We start from the raw sequence: 23,493 nt of genomic DNA on the forward strand, positions 1-23,493 counted from the left end.
GCGTTTGGAAGATATGCACGGTTATCCAAGAAATCCCTAGTGAAGGCCTTCAGTCTACACGCGTAATCAATGATCTACAGGCCTGTTTGTTGATGTAAACCCAGAAAGTATATAACAGAATCTGCGTATCGAAGACGTCTCGAATATCCAAGACAACACGAAGTGTGAGCCTCAGATCTACGCGTAACCAATGATCTCAGGCCTGTTTTGTAAATGTAATATACCCATTGTGGTACATATGATAGAATCTGCGTATGGAAGATTACGGTTATCCAAGAAATCCCAAGTGAAGGACTTCAGGTCTAATGCTGCAACCAATGATCTACAGGCTTGTTTTGTTAGTAATGTACCATTGTAGTACATTTAAACGAATCTGCGTATGGAAGACGTTCGGTGATATCAAGAAATTCCTGAAGTGGGAGGCTTCAGATTCACGCGTAACTGAGATCAATTTCCGGTTTCAAATATGGTAGTGCTTATACACAAAGAACAGAATGATTCACTCATGTTTGGTCATCAAAATCCCTGAGTAAGGCCTTCCGATCTACACGCTGAACTGAAGATCTAATTTTCCGTTTCAAATATGGTACATGCCTCTGTAGTATAATAAGAAAATCCTGGAAAAGGTACTTGATCTCACATGTAGTGAAGATCAATGTTCCGATTTCAAATATGGTTCATGCTCTCTTCATATTGAACATTTGTGGGAACTTGATCTTAAACTTAAAACACACAAATAAAGATGATTCAAATATGACGTCCATACTTTTTGAGATTGATCATCGCTACGCGTGTAGATCGAAAGGCATTACTCAGGGATTTGTTGATGACCATGAACATATGCAGTGAATCATTCTGGTCTGTACTACGACATGTACCATTTGAAACCGGCGAATTGATTTTAGTTACGCAGAGTAGATCGAAGGCCTACTTCGGATTTTTGTTGACAAACATATGCTGAACGCATTCTGTTATTTTTATTACAGAGAGCATGTACCATATTTGAAACCGGAAAATTGATCTTCAGTTACGCGTGTAGATCGAAGGCCTTACTCCAGATTTCTTGATGACCAAGAAAATATGCTGTGAACGCATTCTGTTCTTTGTACTACAGAGAGCATGTACCATGTTTGAAACTGGAGAATTGACACTCAGTTACGCGTGAAGATCAAAAGGCCTTACTCCAGGGATTTCTTTACACCAAGAACATATGATATGAACGCATTCTGTCTCTTTTCTACAGAGAGCATGTCCCATATTTGAAAACGGAAAATTGATCTTCAGTTATGCGTAGATCGAAGGCCCTCTAGGGATTTTCTAGACCAAGAACATATGCAGTGAACACATTCTGTTCTTTGTACTACAGAGAGCATGTTCCATATTTGAAACCGGAAAATTGATCTTCAGTTACGCGTAGATCGAAAGAGCCTATACCCAGGGGATTTTTACTGACCAAGAACAACTGCAGGAACGTCATTCTGTCTTTGTACTCAGAGAGCATTACAATATTTGAAACCGGAAAATTGACTTCAGTTACGCGTGTGATTGAAAGGCCTTTATCTTCAGGATTTCTGGATGACCAAAGAACATATGCAGTGAACGCATTCTGTGTTTTTGGTACTAGAGAGCATAAAATACTATATTTGAAAACGAAATTGATCTTCAGTTACCGTAGATCGAAGGCCTACCACCAGGGATTTTTTGATGCCAAGAACAATGCAGTGAACGCATTTTGTCTTTGTACCAGCAGAGAGTATTACCATATTTGAAACCGGAAAATTGATCTTCAGTTACGCGTGTAGATTGAAAGGTCCTTTACTAGGATTTTCGATGACCAAGAACATAATGCAGTGAACGCATTCTGTTCTTTGTACTACGAGAGCATGTATCCATTTGAACCGAAAAGGATTCTCGTTACACGTGTAGATCGAAAGGCCTACCCAGGGATTCTTGATGATCAGAACAAATGCAGTGAACGCATCTGTTCTTTGTGCCACAGAGAGCACGTACCATATTTGAAACCGGAAATGGATCTTCATTGCACGCGTGTAGATCGGAAGGCCCACCTGCTGGATTTTTTGATGACCAATAAATATATAGCAATACGTAACTGAACGAAGCATACTGATCCAGCCCCAGCATGGTAACAGATGTGCCCCAGTATATTGATATACTCGTGTCGTGTCACATGTGTCTTATAAATGGCACAGCCTCCTCAATACGCATAACTGACCCATGTTTGCTTGCATTCCTATCCACATAGGAAAGGAATGCGCACAGTCCCAGTCCCAGTCGGGAGCACACCCAACAAGTTCGTGTTTGTTTTCCAAACGCAGACCCTATTGTCGATTTTCATATATTTACCACATGCTGTGTGTCTGCAGTGGTCGGGTTGGGTGGTTGGTTTTGTTTGATCTTTGTAGCGCAATTTTCCACTCCCGTTATTGGCAATCACCAGGGGAACTCATGGCTGTTATGCGGCGAATAAAATTGGAAAAATGTTTATTTTCCATGCCACTGAAAGTCGTTAAGAGGTTGGCACTACCAGTATTGGTTCACATGTGCATTGGGCTGAGTTGTGCTTAAGATGGTAGAATGGAAATCGATGGGAAATACAAATGCATTTAAAGTGTCGTAGAGTCGATGGTTGACTATTTAAAAGATCGATTTCAGACATTTCATTAGGGCAATTGAATTTGCAACATTACTGTCTCTTATTTCATAAGAATTTATTTTATAAATTTTTGAGTTTATTTCCATAAGCTATTTATTTATTGCTTAAGTTTTCGTGAATTGTTAAAACAATCTCCATTATTTATGTGTCGTCATCCAAACTGTTGTTTCGTGACACAAGGTGACACAGCGCAATGCGACAGTAACAATTTTTTTCACACCAAATTGAACTGAAACGCCAAGGCCAGCGTGACCCCCATAACGTTGCGGTAAGAGCTGTTGGCGGTAATCGATTGATGGATGATACACATCGGAGGGTATTTCGTTTCCTGATTTAGAGTTTAACAGAAATTGAATTTTTCGCAGATTCCATTTGACTTGACTTCGATTCCGGTTCCATCGGTGATCGTAAAAGGGGTTGCAATGGAGCCGGAGTTATCAGATCTGACAACGACGACGACAGTTCACATTCTGTTTAGTCTAGTCAAGCAGGATGTCTGGTTAACGGGGTTAACGAGGATGGATGGATGGCTGTTGCTCTTGGATGGTAGCGTGTCGCACGATTAGTAAACTGCTTTCCATCGCTGGTACGTTTTTAAATGATGGGAATAAGAGATATGTGTCGCGAAAAGACGAGTAAAATAATTTTGTTAGGGATGAAGCAAATTGAATCCATGACGCTCAGACGACATTCGATTAAAAATAATCAGTTCATCGCTTTCGCATTTATTAGAACGCTAAATGGTACAGGTATGGTAATGAACCTGGGAGCACGCGCGCAGGACATACAACTTCCGGCTGCGAATCTCCAGGAAATCCAGAAGGAGATCGGCCAGCTAAAAAACAACAAAGCCTCTGGAGACTACCATGAGAGCTTTTTAAACACGGTGGTGAGGCACTGGCTAGAGCGCTGCACTGGGTAATTACCAAGGTTTGGGAGGATGAGCTTCTGTCGCAGGAGTGGATGGAAGGTGTCGTGTGTCCCTTCTACAAAAAGGGTGATAAGCTAGATTGTAGCAACTACCGCGCAATCATATTGCTAAACATCGCTTAAAAGGTACTTTCCCAAATTTTATTCTGCCGACTAACACCAATTGCAAAAGAGGGGCAGTACCAAGCGGGATTCATGGGCGAACGTTCTACCACGAACCAGGTGTTCGCCGTACGTCAGGTACTGCGGAAATGCCGCGAATACAACGAGCCCACTCATCATCTATTTATCGACTTCAAAGCCGCATATGATACAATCGATCGGGACCAGCTATGGCAGCTAATGCACGAAAACGGATTTCCGGATAAACTGTTACGGTTGATCAAGGCAACGATGGATCGGGTGATGTGCGTAGTTCGAGTTTCAGGGACATTCTCGAGTCCCTTCGAAACGCGAAAAGGGTTACGGCAATGTGATGGTTCTTCGTGTCTGCTATTCAACATCGCTTTGGAGGGAGTAATAAGAAGGGCAGGGATTGACACGACTGGTACGTTTTTCACGAAATCCGTCCAGTTATTTGGTTTCGCTGACGACATTGATATTATGGCACGTAACTTTGAGAGGATGGAGGAAGCCTACATCAGGCCGAAAAACGAAGCTAAACGGATTGGACTAGTCATCAACACGTCGAAAACGAAGTACATGATAGGAAGAGGCTCAAGAGAGGGCAACGCAAGCCACCCACCACGAGTTTGTATTGGTGGTGACGAAATCGAGGTGGTTGAAGAATTCGTGTACTTGGGCTCACTGGTGACCTCTGATAACGATACCAGCAGAGAAATTCGGAGACGAAAGATGGCAGGAAATTGTACGTACTTTGGACTCCACAAAATGCTCCGATCGAATAGAGTTCGCCGCCGTACCAAACGGTCGCGTGGACCGGGTACGTAGCCAGAATGCTATCAGTAATCCGGTGAAAACGGTTCTTGACAACGATCCGACAGGAACAAGAAGGCGAGGTGCACAGCGAGCAATGTGGATCGATCAGGTGGAGGACGATCTGCGGACCCTCCGTAGACTGCGTGGTTGGCGACGTGCAGCCATGGACCGATTTGAGAGGCCACTCCGGCCTTTGTCTGATAATAAATAACCTGGTAGTACTAGTAGGTATAGGATAAAAGATGGAAATATTCAAGTTGGCGCAATTTTCAACGTGATGATGATCCACTGTTTTGAAGAATATCAGGTGGGTGGGACGACGCCATGTTTTAGCAGCCAACATCTCAAACTATTATTCATGGTGGTATTTGTTTTGTATTCAAACATCTGATCCATGAATGTCAGTGGGGACCATTCGCGCAATGTTGGCTGCGAAACAAGTCCTGAAAATATATGGCCTCGTCGCCTTAAGCAATTAAGACTTATGCGCCGATTGAAATTTGATCGACGGCGGTGCGGCCTAAACTAGTTTCAAGCGTCAAAATCGCTCCTCAACGAAATCCTCAGGAAGTCCCTCCATTGGCAAGTTAATCAGTTCATCCTTCGGAAGTTCTTCCAGAAATTCTTCCGGATGTTCCTCCAGGAAACCCTTCAGAAGTTCCACCAGGAATTCTTTGGGAAGCTTCTCCAGGAGTTCTTCGGAAAGTTTCTCTAAGAATGCTTTCCGGAATTTTTAAGAAATTCCTTCCAAATTCCTCCAGCAATTCCTCATGATTTTTTTCTGGAATTCCTTCAGGAATTCCTACAGGATTTCTTCGGGAAGCTTCTCCAGGAATACCTCGGAAAGTTTCTTCAAAAATTTTTCCAAGAATATTCAACAAACTCCATCAAAATTTTTCCAGCAATTCCTCCGAAAGTTCCTTCAAGAATTATATGGCTTTCCATATCGGCAACTACGGTAATAAGATAACTAAGAAATGTCAAAACTGTCGTGACAGCATCAATCCAATCCGCGAGCAGTTCGTACTTGGCATAGCATGTGGATGAATAAGCGGAGATGCGCGGAGGAAAGACGTGTGAAAACGGAACGGTAAAAAGGGGCGTCAACAGTTGATGTGATGCAAATAGGGTGGAGGTGATGAACGACAAAGGAGCGATGAACATCGTAGCTACTGGTTCAGTGAGTTTGACGCCATAATGTGGTCACAAACATCCTATCGTCGTGAAGAACGTGAAGCTTATTCCTACGATGTCGCACATTCATCATTCGGTAGGTCAGATCGTACGTCGCTGTCACTAAGTATAAGTAGTTCACCATCCAAGGCGTAACGGTGGCAGACTCGGACGGCGAAGTAATCGCGACAGGCACCCATGACATAAAGAACGGATTGTTCGTGTTCCAGGGACATGAAGATCGCAAAGCGCTATCACTCGCATGGGGATAGGGTCATTTAGCCGAAACCCATTCGGCCGAACAGACCATTAGGCCGAAACCCATCTGGCCGAAACGGTCGTTTGGCCGAAAGGGTCGTTTGGCCGAAAGGGTCGTTTGGCCGAAAGGGTCGTTTGGCCGAAAGGGTCATTTGGCCGAAAGGGTCATTTAGCCGAAAGGGTCGTTTGGCCGAATGGGTCATTTAGCCGAAAGGGTCATTTGGCCGAAAGGGTCGTTTGGCCGAAAGAATCATTTGGCCGAAAGGGTTGTTTGGCCGAAAGGGTCATTTGGCCGAAAGGGTCATTTGGTCGAAAGGGTTGTTTGACCGAAAGGGTCGTTTGGCTGAAAGGGTCGTTTGGTCGCAAGGATCATTTAGCCGAAAGGGTTATTTGGCCAAAAGGATCATTTGGCCGAAAGGGTCGTTTGGCCGACAGGGTCATTTGGCCGAATAGGACATTTGGCCGAATAGGTCATTAAGCCGAATAGTTCATTTGAAAAGTGAGAAATTAGCTATAAGAGAGACGTCTCACTTCTCGAGAAGTAAGAAATGAGAAAAGAGAAGTGAGAAGTGAGACGTCTCACTTCTAACTCCCTATTCCTCACTTCTCAATGTGGTAAGTGAGTAGTACGAAGAGAGTAGTAAGACGTCTCACTACTCATTTCGAGCTTCTCACTTTTTACAGTGAGAAGAAAAAAAAGATGTGAGACGTCTCTCTTCTCATTGCTAATTTCTCACTTTTCAAATGAACTATTCGGCTAAATGACCTATTCGGCCAAATGTCCTGTTCGGTCAAATGACCCTTTCGGCCAAACGACCCTTTCGGCCAAAAGATCCTTTCGGCCAAATGATCCTATCGGCCTAATGACCCTTTCGGCCAAACGACCCTTTCGGTCAAATGACCCATTCGGCCTAATGGTCTGTTCGGCCAAATGGTATATTCGGCCAAACAATTTTCGGCCTAGTGGCATTGGGTTTCGACCAAATGAAATCTCTGGAATAGGCGAATGGTGTCAACGTCTTCGATCTAAGGTCACTGGATTTGGATTTTAATTGTGATAAAAAATACGGAAACTGTTCTTCGGTTACACCGATACTTGGTGGCTCTTTCACTGCACAGATCGAGTTAAAAACCGAGTTTATAGAGACACAACCGATACGGACGATAGTTTATTTGATACTACTTTACGTTACATTCAGGCAAATCTAGATTCGATTGTAGTGTATGCAAGGTACCTATACTATTAATACGGAGAGAGCAAATCTAGTATTCTCGCTATCATCATTTGGGATGATGATTGTTGTAGAATGGGTTTGGTATCGACAATACTCATAATGATTTTAATTAATATACATAACCGGCCGCCTTGAAATATACGGGATTTCAAAAGCAAACCATAGAGTTACTGTACCAACAAATAAGGTTTTTAAGCAAGTAGTTTACAGCACATTGTTTTAGATACTAAGGTAAGCACGTGAGCACAACATAAATGGATATATGGATCATCGTTGTAATCGGAAGGTTACACTTGAGTCAATGGTCCTCATCATCGGCCGTTTCGATGTTGTAGGTCGTTCCGCGCAAGCCTTCGCTCTCACCCACGTCATGATGATACCTTCCTCTCGATCAGCATCGTCATCATGAATCCTCTACCACCGAATGCAGTGTTTCACCACCTTAGATGATCCTTAAGCAGCACGTTTTACTGCGAGCGGGATTGTACAACTGAAACAAATGAAAGACTATTTTTTTACTAATAAAACAAGCTAATAATGACATCCCTGTCGCGGAGGCTTGCGCGCCTCCGCGGACGCTCCTGCGCCGATGCCGGTGCGTTCACCGGGTTGAACGTGAAATCGTATCTTGAGAATGGCACCTACGTATCTGCTGTGACATGGCTTGGACGATATATGACTTGGCTGGCACTGATGAATAGTACGGGATAACTTCAGACAGACTGCTCTGGGTAACCATCGACTTAGGTACCGAAGAGTACCTGATTCCATGAGCCGATCCATGGAACCGATCCAGATATTGTCCGGGTAAGAGAGAGTAGTTGAGCGAGTAGAGCCAGTCTTCAGAGTATGCTCCGAGGTCCAACAGACAGCATCGATGCGACGTGGTCTCGCTGGAAGGCCAGCGGCCTTTGGACGAAATGGCTATGAGGACGAAACATTCCTTGAGTTTTTTGAAAATTTTATACAACACAACACTTAACTGGTGTGCGGGAGCCGGATGACTCCTGCGTCTCGTTGGAGGAGCTCTAGTTCTCCTCTGATGTATGGGGATGCTCGTTGTCGCTGATGGGCAAGATACAGATCTTTGAAATCGCTTGAACAAGGCTCCCGTTTGTTGTCCGAATTGTGACCACTCTGACCTTCCTGTCCGCCCCTGGGTGAATGTGAGTTACACGCCCCAAAAGCCACTTCAGCGGTGGAAGGTTATCCTCCCTGATTAATACCATCGCTCCAACAAACAGTTTATTCCTCTTGGCTCTGTTGTGGAGATCTGACAGATATTGCGTTGACCACCTAGACCAAATGCGTTGAACGTACTCTTTAGCCCTTTGCCACCTGGATAACCTGTTCTCAGGAACTTCTTGCAAACAAGGCTCGACCACCGCCGCAGTGGTCGTTGGATTAGGAAGTGTCCAGGAGTTAGCGCGTTGAAATCATTCGGGTCACTGCTCATCTGAGTGAGTGGCCTGGAATTCAAGCAAGCTTCGATTTGCGTTAACACAGTTCAAGCCAATCGTTTTGCGTAAGTGTTGTTTCATCGCTTTCACTGCCGCCTCCCACAGGCCTCCAAAGAATGGGGATTTAGCGGGAATGAATTTGAATTCTATTCCGATGTCCGCGCGCTTGCCGCGATGGATTGTTGGGATTGTTGACCTTTGAATAAGGCAGCAAGCTCATCGAGCAGCCGTCTCGCGCCCACGAAATTGGGCCCACTGTCGCACATGATAACAGATGGCTTTCCGCGTCTGGCTACAAACTTTTTAAGAGCGGCCAGAAATCCTTGTGTGGTGAGGTCGGCCACCATTTCGATGTGGATCGCCTTGGTAACCAAACAGACAAAAATTGCAGCGTAGTGCTTCACGGGGACTCTTCGTCGATTAGGATAGCATACTTGAAATGGTCCACAGTAGTCGACCCCAACTCGTAAGAATGGTGGAGCTGGTGTGACACGCTCTGCTGGTAGATCAGCCATCAGTTGATCCTGTACTACAGGCTTATTGCGGAAGCAGGCAATGCATCTGTGAACAATTTTCCTAGCGAGGCTACGCGCACTAAGAGGCCAAAATCGTTCTCGGACACTGGCAACTAGAAGTTGCGGACCAGCATGTAAATGCTCATAGTGGTATTGACGCATAACCAAGGTTGTTAAAGGGTGATTTTTATCTAACAGTATTGGATGTTTACGGTCGATCGAGATGTTGGCATTTTCTAGCCGGCCGCCAACACGCAATATGCCTCCGGACAACTGTGGATGTAGCGTTCTAATGCGAGAGGTGGCACTGACCTCCCCCTTTCGTTGAAGGTCAATTATTTCTTGAGCAAAACATTCGTGTTGCGATAATTTCACCAACGCGAGTAATGCTTCTTCTCGTTCCTTCAGGGTTACGGGACCCGTTCTCTTTCCGTTTTCACCACGATTTCTAAGAGCATTGTGCTTGAACCGCAGTAGCCACGCCACGAGCTTTTCTAGATGACGCAAGGTTGCCCGAAGGTTGAAGACTTCGCTCGGCGGAGATACTGTAGCTATGGTAGCTACTACTGATCCTTCTTCGAGGTGTGATTTGTCCAAATCCTCCAGCTTCACTTCTTGGGTTTCGGACCAACAACTCTTTTCTTCAGTTAACCAAGCAGGTCCATGCCACCACAGCGAATTCTGCACAAGATCTACAGGGGGAATACCACGAGATAGCGCATCTGCCGGGTTCTCCGTTCCGGCAACATGTCTCCACGTCCCGGCTCTTGTAAGGTGTTGCACCTCCGATATTCTGTTTGCCACGAACATCTGATAGCGTGACGGTACTGAAGAGAGCCAATATCGCACGATCATGGAATCGGTATGGAAATATGACTGAGTGCATGATTTAATGCTGCTGGACGTCTTTTCGTAAAGGTGAGCTAGTAAGAGGGCAGAAGACAGCTCCAGCCGAGTTTCTTTCTCTTCTTCTCTAATTCAGCTAACGGAGCTACTCTCGATTTAGCTACTAACAGGTTGGACGTGATTGTGCCGTCAAAGTGCGTGCATCGCACGTATATACATGCTCCATAGGCTTTCGTAGATGCATCGCAAAAGCCGTGGAGCTCCATTGACAGGCAATCCTTTCGGAAGGCGATCCATCTCGGAATCTGCAGGTTCTCTAGGTAGGATAGGCTTGTTCTGAATTCCAACCATTGCGCTTGAAGCTTTTCTTGCAGTGGTTCGTCCCATGTAACCTTATGTCTCCAAAGATTCTGGACGAATATTTTTGCAGAAACGATCACTACTCCGATCAATCCTACAGGATCAAATATTCGGGCAAGATCAGAAATGACCGTACGCTTACAGATCCGCGAAGTATTCCACTCCGGTACTTTGAACCGGAAGACGTCCAATCTAGGTTCCCAGATGAGACCCAGCGTTTTTATAGTGGCACTAGAGTCGTCCAACTCGAACGATGAACGATCGTCATGAAGTTCCTCAGGGATATTCTTCAAAACAGATGAGCAATTACTGTTCCATTTCCGGAGATTGAACCCCCCTCCTCTCAGGAGTTCTTGAATGTCGCTACATAATTTTTTGCCCTCTTCTACATCATGTCATCGACGTAGAAGTATTTTCTGAGTACCTTGGTTGCCTCGGGGTACTTGTTGCCATCGTGTTCTGCAAGTCGAATGAGACACTTGGTGGCGTTGGGGCCGTCCCGTACGTAACGGTGTTCAGTTGGAAAACACGAACGAACTCGTTCGGATTGTCCCACCACAGGATTTTGTTCAGCCGCCTATCCGCCGGTTGTTGTTTTACCAACCGGTACATCTTCTTTCCATCCGCAACTATAGCGATTGCGTGGAAACGAAATCGAAGGACAATCGATATAACGTCGCCCTGAACCGTGGGTCCAACCATTAAAGCATTATTTAACGAGATGCCACTTGACGTTGGACAAGACGCGTCGAATACAACCCGCAATTTAGTGGTCGTGCTGTCCGGCTTGATGTCGCAATGGTGCGGAATGAAATATTCCGGTAGGGTATCATTGACTTCGTTCCCAACTACTTCCTCCATATGTCCCAGCTGAAGGTACTCGTGAATAAAACCTGTATATGTCCGCTTCAGCTCTGGATCAGCAGACAGCCGACGTTCGAGAGACAGGAACCGCTTCATCGCCTAATTGTTGGATGAGGTAGTCCTTCTTGGGGAGCGTCACGACGAATCTCCCGGATGCATCTCGTGCCGTTGTACGATCGAAGAACTTCTCGCATGCATATTCCTCCAACGATAAAACACTATTCGATTTGCACGCTTCTAACTCCCAGAAGCGTGTCAGGAGTTCATCCAACTTCTCAGTGCACGCGTTCGCAACGTGCGGCCTTCGTATATCCGGATGATCCGGTAAATTTCCACAAATTATCCAACCGAGGGTGGTGTTCTGCGCAACAGGTCCATTTTCTCCTAGCTTGATTTTCTCGTTGCGTAGCAGATCGAAGAATAGGCTTGCTCCGATGATCATGTCAACGTGGCTTGGCTCCGTGAAGTACGGATCTGCAAGAGCGATGTCTTCGGGAAGCTTCCACCCAGTTGAGTCTACCTTTCGGATCGGTAAATTTAGCGTAACGCGAGGGAGCACGTGGAATACCTCATCACCAGAGAAGGTTGAGACGCGAGATCGGACCCGTGCGAAAATAGACTGCTTGCATTGCTTTACAGCTTGGCCGATGCCGCTAATCGATAGTGCTTCGCGTGAACGCTTGAATTTCAAACGCTGTGACGCATGCTCCGAAATGAAGCACAGCTGAGAGCCACTATCCAAAAGTGCCATAGCTTGCGTAGTATTCCCAAATTGGTCTTCAAGAACCACGATCGCAGTTGCTAATAGAACCGACCGTGGAAGCTTGGATGCATTGACAGAAAGTACCACATTAGGAATGTCTGTGGCCAGTGGCGAAAAACTTTGCGGATTTGGAATGGCGTGTTTGGAGATTAAGGATGGGAGGCTTGAGGAATGCTGGGGAGTATTATGGGCTTGCTTATTAACTGATAAGGTTGTGGAAGTCTGTGTCGCTTGTGGGTTCTGTAGAAAACGCTTGTTCGATTGTGGAGTTGACTAATTGTCAGACGATTCATTCGCCTGCAAGTGCAACATAGAGTGATGTCGCTGTCCACAGATACGACAAGTTCCTCGAATGCAGGCCCTTGCGATGTGGCCTCGTGATAGACAGTTAAAGCAAAGCTGAGATGACTTCACTGTGCTTCTTCTGTCATCCACCTTCATGGATCTGAACCGCTTACACTGGAACAACGGGTGCTGTCCCTCTCCACACAACAAACACGAAGACTGCACGCCGGCGTAGCTAGTGCTTACCCTTGTTGCCTTCTTCTGTTCCGGCTGGCCGAACGATTCTCCGATGAGTGAGCGCAAAACCGTGCAATGATTTTTCAGGAAATCCATCAGCTTGTCGAATTTAGGAACCTCCTTTGAACGGTGCTCCGTTTCCCACAAACGAAGCGTTGTTGTGTCCAGCTTACTTGAAAGTATGTGAACGAGTATCGTACTCCATTCAGATGTCTTTTCTCCCAGTTTGTCCAGCATTTGCAAATGTTTATCGAACTCATTGATGACATGGTTGAGTGATTCAAAAGTCTCCTTTTTCATGGATTGCACTGCAAATAAAGCCTCGAGATGGGACTTCACCAGAAGCTTTTTATTGCCGTAGCGTGATTCCAACGAATTCCACGCTATCGAATAATTGTTAGCCGTCAGATCAATGGAAGCAATCTGTTGCAGTGCTTCTCCTGCCAAAGAGGACCGCAGGTACGTGAACCTATCGATGTCCGAAAGATGGGTATTGTCCACAATCAGATTGTGAAACGTATCTCTGAATGTGACCCACTTCATCAACGAACCACGGAAAATCGGCAACTTGAGTTCTGGCAATTTTACTCGCATAGTTTGGATGGGAACCTGCTGCATTACTGTAGCGGATGCAGAACTAGAGCCCACACCGGGACATGACAAAAACGTTTGAAGAAGGTTCTTAATGGTAAAGTACTGGTTCGCAAAATCCTTCATAATCTTCCTGTTTGATTCTTCCACCTTTTGTTGTAGTGCTTTCCGCTTCCGTTTATCCTCGTCTTTCTCGTCCGTTTCGGTGATATCTTCATCGTCCTCTAGTAGTAATTCAATATTCACTCTCACTTCACAGAATTCATTGTACACCTCGTCAAGCTTTTGACGTAGGACTTACGTCTTTCTTTACTATACTGGGTGTCATTTAGATTTTTGGAAATCGAGAGCGTTACGCTGGAAGGGAAGATTTTGAACGTTACTAGCGCCATTATCTTTCGATGGATTTTAAAGATTTATATATCAATCGACTCGGACACTCTCCAGCAATTTGCCTATTTCATTGAAACTTAAGATTATTGACGATAAGCTATTGAAAATTTCAATTCTTGTCAAATCCAGTAAAAATTTCATATGTAACCAATCCCGTGCATTCCTAACACGGACATCAGAATGCGGTATGTTACGGGCCTTCGGGTCTATCGGAAGATTTTCTTTGTGTATAAAAGAAGCAGTGTTTGCCGTGTGCGAGTCATTACAATTTGTGACAGCAGCGCGTACTGACGTGCTTTTTGTTCGCGCATTTTTTCGTTTCATTCGTTTGTTCGCTGTGTTTACCTACATAACGGCATCATGCAGTCACCAGCGGTAGAACTGCCGGTGGGTCTGCGAATATGCATGAAAGAAGTGGGCGCATTTTCTTGTCATTCTGTGCTTGATGATGGTCGGATGCAGTGATGTCGGTTGAGATGGATGCAATCGCCCATCGTATCGCTCGGAGTTCACGGCTAGAGGCTGCTGCCAGTGGTGGTGGATGAAGAAGTATAAAATTAGATAGATTTGGTCTGCTCATCCAGGTGATTGGTTTCATAGTCCACATGATCCCGGGATGGGTACGAGTCATGTCATATTTGTTAAGTTGTGCTTGGTACTAAACGACACGTACATTAAAACATGGTTATACTATAACAGTTCTGATTCCCTAGCAAACAAAATCAACTACACTGATGAACATAAAAATTTGATTAAAATAATTACTTTCATTTGTTTGCAGAAGGCATTAGCAATTAAAGATGCACAATCAGCAATAGTGTTAATATCCATTTTAGCTTAGACAATTTCGCTGTATTATTTGTAAATGTTTTAAAAAAGTTCACAAAAAAATACTTCCAATAGAATATTTAAATAAACTTTATCTTATTCTTTGTTTTTGCATTTTCTGAGAAATTGTATTTATAAACTTGACGTAGACTTAATAAACTTGACGTAGAGTTTGGAATCAAAACATTGAATAATTTTTTGTTGACGTATAAGCAGTACCTCCTCTATTTTAGTAGGGTTACTGCTCCTTGACTTGTTTCTTATTGTTGTGAATTTTTTCAGCAGTAAGCACGCATGTTACCAAAAAGAAGCAACGAAATTGGTGCTGTATTTCTTTGTTTGGAAAACGGAACAGTTCCCCTAAAATAGCACATTTTGCACAGGTCTGAAAATTTTATAAATAGATTTTTGAAACTTCAAATACTATCATTAATAAAAAATATATAAATGACCTTCATTTGCTTGAGTAAATAAGGGCTTAATAGTTAGAAACAAAGCAATTCTAAGTATGTATTTAATTATTAGTTTTATTTCCAGAGGTTTTGAATAAACAAATTGCTAATAATTCTACAAAGCATGGAAGTAGTCGTTTCCAATATCAATACCTATAATCAAACTCCATAGATGCAAAAGTAAGAAGTTAAATGTAAATACGTTACGTTTATACAAGTCCTACGTCTACTCGCGGTTATGTTGAAAACATTACCCATTGCTCGTTTTTCCTTTTTCAGTCTAGCATCCACCGAAGTCTTGTCACGACTTGAATCACAGCTCTTCACAAATTCACTAATCGAATCCACTATGTTACGTAGCAGTCGTTCCTTCTTGGTCCATCTCCGTAGATCTGACATTCTGCACAATATGCACAAGAAAACTCACACTCCACAAGTAATCGAACGCGCTATGGTACGGATCGCGATTGACAGAACCCCGCGGACAACAGACAGAAGCAATATAAATCGATCGGAATTGGCCAATCAACCTTAAAGTAAACTCAACCCAGCAGATAAATCAACCTCGTTTTCCAAACAAACGCAAAGCATGCAATCGATCATTTATTTATTCTCGTTTGAGCCACATGCAACTGGCTTTGTGTCGATCGCCGACAACTGACCATGCATTCAGATGCCACTACAGACAAACCTTTGTGAATACTTATCTCGCTATCCTTTCCGGAGGTTGCGCATACGGTGGGCGCTCATTAATTAGTTGAATTCCCGTTTCGATCCAATTTGTACTCCTTTCGCCGTTGAGGCTAATGCTTCTCCTGCACCGTCGATGGTGTTCGATCGAACGAAGATAGTGTGATGAACAGATAGATGCCGGTCAAACAAGTCGAACAATAGCACATCCAATGTGATAGACAATCATCTATCTGCTTGTTATAAGGCACTACACAATGATGCGGACAATGTACATACGCCGGCGTCCAAAATGGTTTGGCCACGCCGTCGCTCGCGCACTTGATGGAACCGTAAATTGATCACCCCGATTGATATCCGGTTCGAAGGACCAAAACTATGTCAACGTCTTCGATCTAAGGTCACTGGATTTGGGTTTTAATTGTGATAAAAAATACGGAAACTGTTCTTCGGTTACACCGATACTTGGTGGCTCTTTCACTGCACAGATCGAGTTAAAAACCGAGTTTATAGAGACACAACCGATACGGACGATAGTTTATTTGATACTACTTTACGTTACATTCAGGCAAATCTAGATTCGATTGTAGTGTATGCAAGGTACCTATACTATTAATACGGAGAGAGCAAATCTAGTATTCTCGCTATCATCATTTGGGATGATGATTGTTGTAAAGTGGGCTTGGAATCGACAATACTCATAATAATACCAATTAATATACAAATGGGCTACCTAAACTTGCACAGCCTGAACAAGTTGAAGAATGGCCTGTCATCCGGGTTGTTATTCGAAAAGTCCTTGATGGAAAATTGTGAAAATTGTACCAAAGGAAAACAGTTTCGTCCAGGGTTCTATATCAGGGTCACTCACTTCGACAGTAGATGGGAGAAACTAGTGCGGGGTGAAACATTCATTTTCAGTGCAAACATAAACAAACTCGGATGCTGTCCCATACAAAAATCCAAGATGGCTGCATCATGAAATTGGAATACTACAACACCTGCTGACGGGATGCAAGCTGAAAACCATTCGCAGCGACAACGGCAAGGAATTTATTAATAAATCGTTACAGAAACGTATCTCGGCATTCAGCATCAGACGTCGACCGTCGTACCGTGGTCGAAAGAGCTCGTTGTATGTTGCATGAAGCAAAGCTACCCGTCATTCTGGGCGGAGGCGGTAGCAACTGCAATCTACCTTATAAATCGCTTACCTACCAGAGGACACAATCTAACGCCGGAAGAAGCATGGAGCGAACGTTAACCCGATTCGTCGCATGTAATGGTTTTCGGTACGAAGGCAATGGCAATGTTTTTGAAGAAAAAAACGAAGGCATACTGACTGTTCAAAGGCCATGATGTCGTATTCATCTGTGAAGCACTGTGAAGTGTCCGAAAACAAAGCAGCGATACTGTAGCAATTAACCTGAATTACGATCCGGAGGTCACGGCTCCAGTAGATCGGCCGTATCTGCAGAATGAAATACTCGTTCAAGAAGCCGGTGATGAAGAAATCGATTCTGGAGCCGAATGTGGATCTGAAATGAAATATTTTTCGCAAGTTAAAACCAGCGGTGGCGAAGATTCAGCGGTGGAAAGATTCAGACGTGACCATCAATGCGCTCCCCTCGCGACAATCTTCATATCCACCCGTGTCACGCGAAGTGTTGAGCCGCAACGGCCAGGAGCGCGCAATGCCAGGCAAGTATAAAGATTATGTTTTTAGGAGATGAATCAGCTGCCAGACAACAAGAATTATCTGAATCTAATCGGAGGTCTGCTGTATGTATCGCCAAGACGAGGCCGGATATCCATTCCGGCACAAAAATCGAGCTATCCAAATCAGCAAGATTGGAACAAGGCGAAACGAGTATTGCGTTACATATCAATAACAAGTGACCACAAGCTGCACCTAGGTTCATCTGATGATGGGCTACAAATGTTCGTTGATGCCGACTGGGCCGGAAATAACCGAGATCGGAAATCAAACTCCGGTTACCTACTACTATTAGCAGGCGGTGTCATTACATGGAGCTCCAGGAAGCAGAGTTGCGTGGCATTGAGTTCCACCGAAGCGGAATTCGTTGCACTTGCCGAAGGGTGCCAATAGCTTTCTTGGACCAGAAGATTACTGGAGGAATTTGGAGAAGTTCAGCGTCCAACAACAGTTTTTGAGGACAACCAGAGCTGTATCAAGCTAGTGGAAAGCAATAAAGATACAGCGGCGTAGCAAGCATATCGAGACAAACTAATTTTTCGTTAGTGATCTACAAGAGAAAAATATTATCAGTCTTCGTTATTGTCCAACGGAATATATGCTAGCTGATCTACTAACGAAACCTCTTCAACGAGTTTGCTCAGAGAAATTGCGAATGGAAGGCTTGCGTCCAGATCTGTCCGAGGAGGAGTGTCAGAACAAGTAGTCGTCATGCAGTCAGCAGTTCGACGACAAACCAATAAAGAAAGGCTAAGCTTTACTTTATTTTCACTTCCTTAACAACCGTCAAACAGGTGGTTCATACAAAAGTAAGATAATTTATCTATTCAGGTAACTTAAAATATGTTATTGGAACATGTCTACTGATAAAAAGTCTACTCCTACTGGATTTATGACATCGCTGTATTGGTCAATTAGCGGAAAAGAAATAATTTTTATGACCATAGCTTGATTTAGTTGACTAATCAATCACATCAATTGATGGAATGGATTACCAGGCCGCATAGAATAACATTTCAAATTTTTCAGAAAAGCACGAGAAACAAATAATAAGTAAGGAGTGTGCGATATAAATTCATCAAACACAAATTTACAATGTTTCACGGAGCAGCTACAGCATAAAAACGCGCAGCCATTCAGTTGCTCGAAACTCATAATTTATTTCCCAGAATCTAAATAATGGTACCATGCTGTACATCGTCATGCGAGTTTGGCAATTCGCTGATACCCTTCGTGAAGCGGACTTATAACTTCTAGAGCTTAACGACCGTCACGAAATTCCTGGAGTCAGCCGTTATTGCAATCGATTGATTCAATATACTTGAATTGAACCGTCGGAGGAAAAATATAATAGCCATCTAAACTGTCGCAATAAATTGGCATGAGAGGAGCGGAATGAAATTAAGATTTTCATCGCAACTCAAACTTTCCGAACCCATCCCCCCAGGGGAGCACGAGCGAAATAAGTTTAATTTTCCAATCCAATGATCCGTAATGTGCATTTCACAATTTCTGGACTTGCGAGAGTTCTCTGCTACCAGTAGGTACCTACTTACGTTCGATTAAAAATAAATGGCTTCAAGCAAAGCTGCCTTCGAGTGAGCTGGGTATCACATCATGGCGAACGAGTGCTCTAAGCTCTGGCAGTCGGTTGACATATGTGATCTTCGCTTGGCAATTGATACGGAATGCTGAGCAGGAGATGTTTGTATCGAGAAAAGAGAATAGACAGCATTTTCACTAACGAGAACTTCTTGCCAGAGGGCAAAGCATTTTATGCATTGGCTGATGGCTTCATCTTTTGCTGCTGGATCGAAGATATGTAGTTATAATTGAATAACTGCGGAACGATTTAGCTCCGATTGGCCACACACACTATCCTCAAGCATTAGTTTTTGTTCGGTAATATAACCGTTGACCTCATGTTAGCGAGTTTATACTAGTAGAGAGAGGGGCAAGAGTACGACTTAGTTTTCAATCGATCATGTGGCCCTTATGAAGCAAGCTTGCATATCAAATCAGTGTCGATGATTCTATACTCTTCCTTTATTACCCATGGAAAAATATTGAAATTATTGAGATTCTTTTACTAGAACCCTTATTGCAAGACAGTGAAAACGCACTCTTACCCACCGGTGGGGTAAGTGCGCATCGGTAAGAGTACGCATTTATCCAATCATTGCTTTAAGTATATATTACACAAATAAGAGTTAATAACATTTAATTGATGTTTAATGAGCATATATTAGGGATGTTTAAAGATTACGTAACTCTTAAATGGGAGGAGTCCTAAAATGTGCACTTTACGAAAAACCATTGTTTTGCCTTTCTCGTACACTAAGTGTACGTAAATATAATATTGCTTCAAAACAAAATTTTGATAGGAGGCCGGAGATGATTTTCTCGATCGACTCAGCTCGACGAGGGTGATGTCTGTATGTGTATGTATGTATGTGTGTGTGTGTGTATGTGTGTATGTGTACAAATTTTGTAGACACACTTTTTGAACTTCCATTGTCCGATTGCTCGCAACAAGTTGCAGTCGACGCGGAATTCAGTCCCATTGTGCTATTGAAAATTAGATCAATGGCTCATCAAATCTGATTTATGGCCAAAAAACTGTTTTTGCGTATAAAAAATAGCAAAATGTTCTATACTGATTACACTAGATTCGAACTGCTGACCTCTGGGGTGGAAAGCGCTTGCTGTACCACATAACCATCGGATCACACTTGGTATGAGTAAATATAAGTCTCAGTATTCATCAAATTGGTTATGTTCATTTCTTTTCCAAGCCACAGAGTTCACTCTGCTAGGGTAGACCAATATTAAGATATTATTGAATCAATAAAAGAAAATATGTATTTGATAATTCGAAATTGGTAGTTTTAATGCATTAACTAATAGACAAACTTTAGATTAGCCAGAAATGAAATTGGATTCATTTCGTCTTGATAACTAATCTAAATTTCTTGGAGGTAAAATGAGCCACTATACTCCGTCATAACATATCGTCCAATATTGATTTTGCTTGCAAGAAAATTAGAACAGTAACGCTTCGCGGCGGAGTATATAGGTAGGAAAGCCAATTTGTTGGGGAAATTTTTGTTTTCAATTAGTATTTATAATGGCATAATTACAACGTGTCGTTTCAAGTAAAGCAAACGTTCAGTAATGCAATGATGAACAATATTATTGAACACCATTGTCTCCACTGAGGGCATGATCGCCCTATAAGTGTTTCTTTGGGTAACCTTTAACGAAGAGAATCTGTTCAATAATTAATAATGTTTCTCTTTACTAAGCGTAATCACTCATTTTTCTATTATTTTGCTATCAGCTCTGCATACCCTATATACAGTGAACTTCAAGTGGTATCTTTTTGTGGCGTGCAATAAGCGTATGGGAGCGTAGTTGGTTTCCGTGAGGACGCTATGCAAGCACATTTCGGCGGGAGCGAACGGCACTGCTTCTTCAGTCGCTTCGTCGGATGAATATCGCAGAAGGAAGCATCACCAACACACCGCATTGGCCCTGACGAAAGCGAGTAACAAGTGGGGCCGGATGATGCTTTTTATTCCACCCGGCAAGGATATAGGGCGTCAATTTTAAAATGATTGGTAAAACGTTAAAACACATGTTAGCCGAAAATAGTTTAATTTTTCGGGTTCGAAATTTAATTACAGATTAGCACACGAAGTCTAATTATTTCGATTAAAAACCCAGATTAATCCACCTAGCGGTGATGGTGCCTTTCTCGACCTTCGTAAAATGTGTGAGCTTGAAAAAGATGAGCTGGTGGCTAGGAGTAAAAAGACAAATTTCTTTGTCCGTTCTATGAAAATCAGATTATTAATGGCAAAGATATTGTAGATCCAGTTGAAAACCGGAAATCATATTTTGTTCCATTTCCGGATGTCACTGCTCATCGAGTGGTGCCCGACTATGGCACAGTTGCGCACTACTCGCGATGCAGTTGCAACATCCGGAAATGCGGAAATCGATTTCGCGGGACCTCGTTCGATTTTACCTTGATCTACAATATGCTAATAAAATTTCGACATTTTGTTTCCTTTCCAATCTTTTTGACGTACATAACCCTGTTTTATTTCACCCAGTCATATATTTTAAGGATATCACTTTTGGATGTGTTGAACTGAAGCTCGACTACACAAAAAGAAACGAAAATGTCATTCCCATCCGCGAGCGGAGGGCAATATTTGTTATGATATAAATCTCTGACCGTCTTTCTGCCAATCTCCCGTATGAAGTGGGAGCAGACATCATCTCAGTTCGTCGAGCTGAATCGATTGGTATATAACTCTCCAGGCCTTCTGTAAAAGTTTGGTTTTGAGCGAACATACAGCCTTTTCGTATAAAAGGCTAAAAGGTGTTTCGCCATAACTTCCGATCCCATAGTCCGATCTAGCCAATTTTCAATAGGAAACAATGGGACAGGATTCTGCGTCAGATACAATTTGTTGCGTGTGAATCGATTAAGGTTAGGTGTCCGAAAAATAGGTGACATTTTTGTGATTTTATGAAAAAATTATTTTGGTCATAACTTCCGATCCCATAGTCCGACCTGTCCAATTTTCAATAGGAAACAATGGGAAAGGATTTTGCGTCGAATGCAATTTGTTGCGAGCAAATCGGTTGAGAATAAGTGCCTGAAAATGAGGGACATTTCTTACGAAAATATCGTATGAATTTGTATTTTGCCATAACTCTCGATCCCATGTCATCTGGCCAATTTCAAAAAGGAAACAATGGGACAGGATTCTGCGTCGAATGCATCTTTTTCGAGCAAATCGGTTGAGGATAAGTGTCCGAAAAATGAGTGACATTTTTACGCGATTTTTCGTATGAATTTGTATTTTGGCCATAACTTTGATCCTATAGTCCGATCTGGCCAATTTCAAATAAAACAATGGGACCGAATTCTGCGACGAATGCAACTTGTTGCGACAAATCGTTGAGGATAAGTGGAAAAATGAGTGACATTTTTACGTATTTTTTCGTATGAATTTGTATTTTGGCCATAACTTTTGATCCCATAGTCCGATCTGGCCAATTTCAAATAGGAAACAATGGGACAGGATTCTGCGACGAATGCAACTTGTTGCGAGCAAATCGTTTAGGATAAGTGCCCGAAAATGAGTGACATTTTTACGCGATTTTTTGTACGATTTTGTATTTTGGCCATAACTTTCGATCCCATAGTTCGATCTGGCCAATTTCATAGGAAACAATGGGACAGGATTCTGCGTCGAATGCAATCTGTTGCAGCAAATCGGTTGAGGATAAGTGTCCGAAAAATGGTGACATTTTTACGCGATTTTTCGTTGTATTGTATTTTGGCCATAACTCTCGATCCCATAGTTCGATCTGGCCAATTTCAAATGGAAACAATGAAGGATTCTGCGTCAGATAACTTGTTGCGAGCAAATCAGTTGAGGATAAGTGCCGAAAAATGAGTGACATTTTGTTGAGTAGTTTGCGCACACACACACACACACACACACAACACACACACACACACACACACACACACACACACACACACACACACACACACACGACATCACCTCAATTCGTCGAACTAGGTCGATTGGTATATAACACTATGGGTCTCGGGCCTTCTATAAAAAGTTTGTTTTGGACGATCATATAGCCTTTACCGTATACTTAGTATACGAAAGGCAAAACCGTAATTAAATATGTAGCCTAACATATAGGTGAAGATTTCGGCTATCTGTTGGTGGTGTTGGATTACGTGGGCTGGGAGTGCTCTCGCTCTCGAATTTGACAAATCGATGTTTTAATCTTAAACGCAGAGAAGTCGTTTTAAAAATTTTATATTGAGTTATAGAAAATAAAAATTGTTTATAAATATGTTTTGAAGAAAAATGGATCTAACGAGCGTCAGACATAGACTCTCTGGTGAGAGCCTAGAACGATACTCCTCAGCTGTCTTTACTTCTGGAAGAGTTGAATTAATTGGATTAATTGGAACATTCATGGTGACAACATATCAGTTTGAAGATTTCAAATAGCACTCGGATTATGTGGAAGAAGCTAGGTTTCGGAAGGATTCGGAGAAAATTTTTCATTCTTGCAAATCAATGGAAATGTATCCAAACTTTTCTACAATCCACGCATATTTTGGATTGTAGTAATCTAAGTTCGATCATTCGAGTTGTCGATGACTCATTCCGGAGGTTAAATTTCAAAACGTGTTTTTGGTGGACTTCTGGTGCGAATATTTTGGAGCAATACGTAA

General features: G+C 42.9%; 3 protein-coding genes across 3 annotated transcripts; 1 reads left to right on the plus strand and 2 right to left on the minus strand.

Annotated features, from left to right (window-relative positions):
- Positions 1–8,815: 8,815 nt before the first annotated feature.
- LOC134207132 (uncharacterized) lies at positions 8,816–10,039 on the minus strand. The gene has a single exon (XM_062682851.1). It carries the CDS (start codon positions 10,037–10,039, stop codon positions 8,816–8,818), a length of 1,224 nt encoding a protein of 407 aa, XP_062538835.1.
- Positions 10,040–11,309: 1,270 nt separating this feature from the next.
- Positions 11,310–15,202, minus strand: LOC134207133 (uncharacterized). Its single transcript, XM_062682852.1, has 3 exons — positions 15,058–15,202; positions 12,476–13,354; positions 11,310–12,115 (listed from the first exon to the last, which is right to left on the minus strand). Exons 1-3 carry the CDS (start codon positions 15,200–15,202, stop codon positions 11,310–11,312), a joined length of 1,830 nt encoding a protein of 609 aa, XP_062538836.1.
- Positions 15,203–17,222: 2,020 nt separating this feature from the next.
- LOC134207134 (uncharacterized) lies at positions 17,223–17,603 on the plus strand. The gene has a single exon (XM_062682854.1). The coding sequence runs from the start codon at positions 17,223–17,225 to the stop codon at positions 17,601–17,603; it is 381 nt and encodes a 126-aa protein (XP_062538838.1).
- Positions 17,604–23,493: the final 5,890 nt, after the last annotated feature.

This window comes from Armigeres subalbatus, chromosome 1 (genome assembly GCF_024139115.2).
Source record: "Armigeres subalbatus isolate Guangzhou_Male chromosome 1, GZ_Asu_2, whole genome shotgun sequence".
Taxonomy (NCBI): domain Eukaryota; kingdom Metazoa; phylum Arthropoda; class Insecta; order Diptera; family Culicidae; genus Armigeres; species Armigeres subalbatus.

Bases quoted from the DNA above. Each gene is read 5' to 3' on its own strand.
- LOC134207132 (XM_062682851.1), bottom strand. From the start codon at position 10,039: ATGATCGTGCGATATTGGCTCTCTTCAGTACCGTCACGCTATCAGATG.
- LOC134207133 (XM_062682852.1), bottom strand. From the start codon at position 15,202: ATGTCAGATCTACGGAGATGGACCAAGAAGGAACGACTGCTACGTAAC. The intron at 13,355-15,057 runs GTAATGTTTTCA...AATTACTACTAG, and splicing joins AAAGGAAAAACGAGCAATGG to AGGACGATGAAGATATCACC. The intron at 12,116-12,475 runs GTAAGCGGTTCA...CACTGGCCACAG, and splicing joins ACAGCACCCGTTGTTCCAGT to ACATTCCTAATGTGGTACTT.
- LOC134207134 (XM_062682854.1), top strand. From the start codon at position 17,223: ATGAATCAGCTGCCAGACAACAAGAATTATCTGAATCTAATCGGAGGT.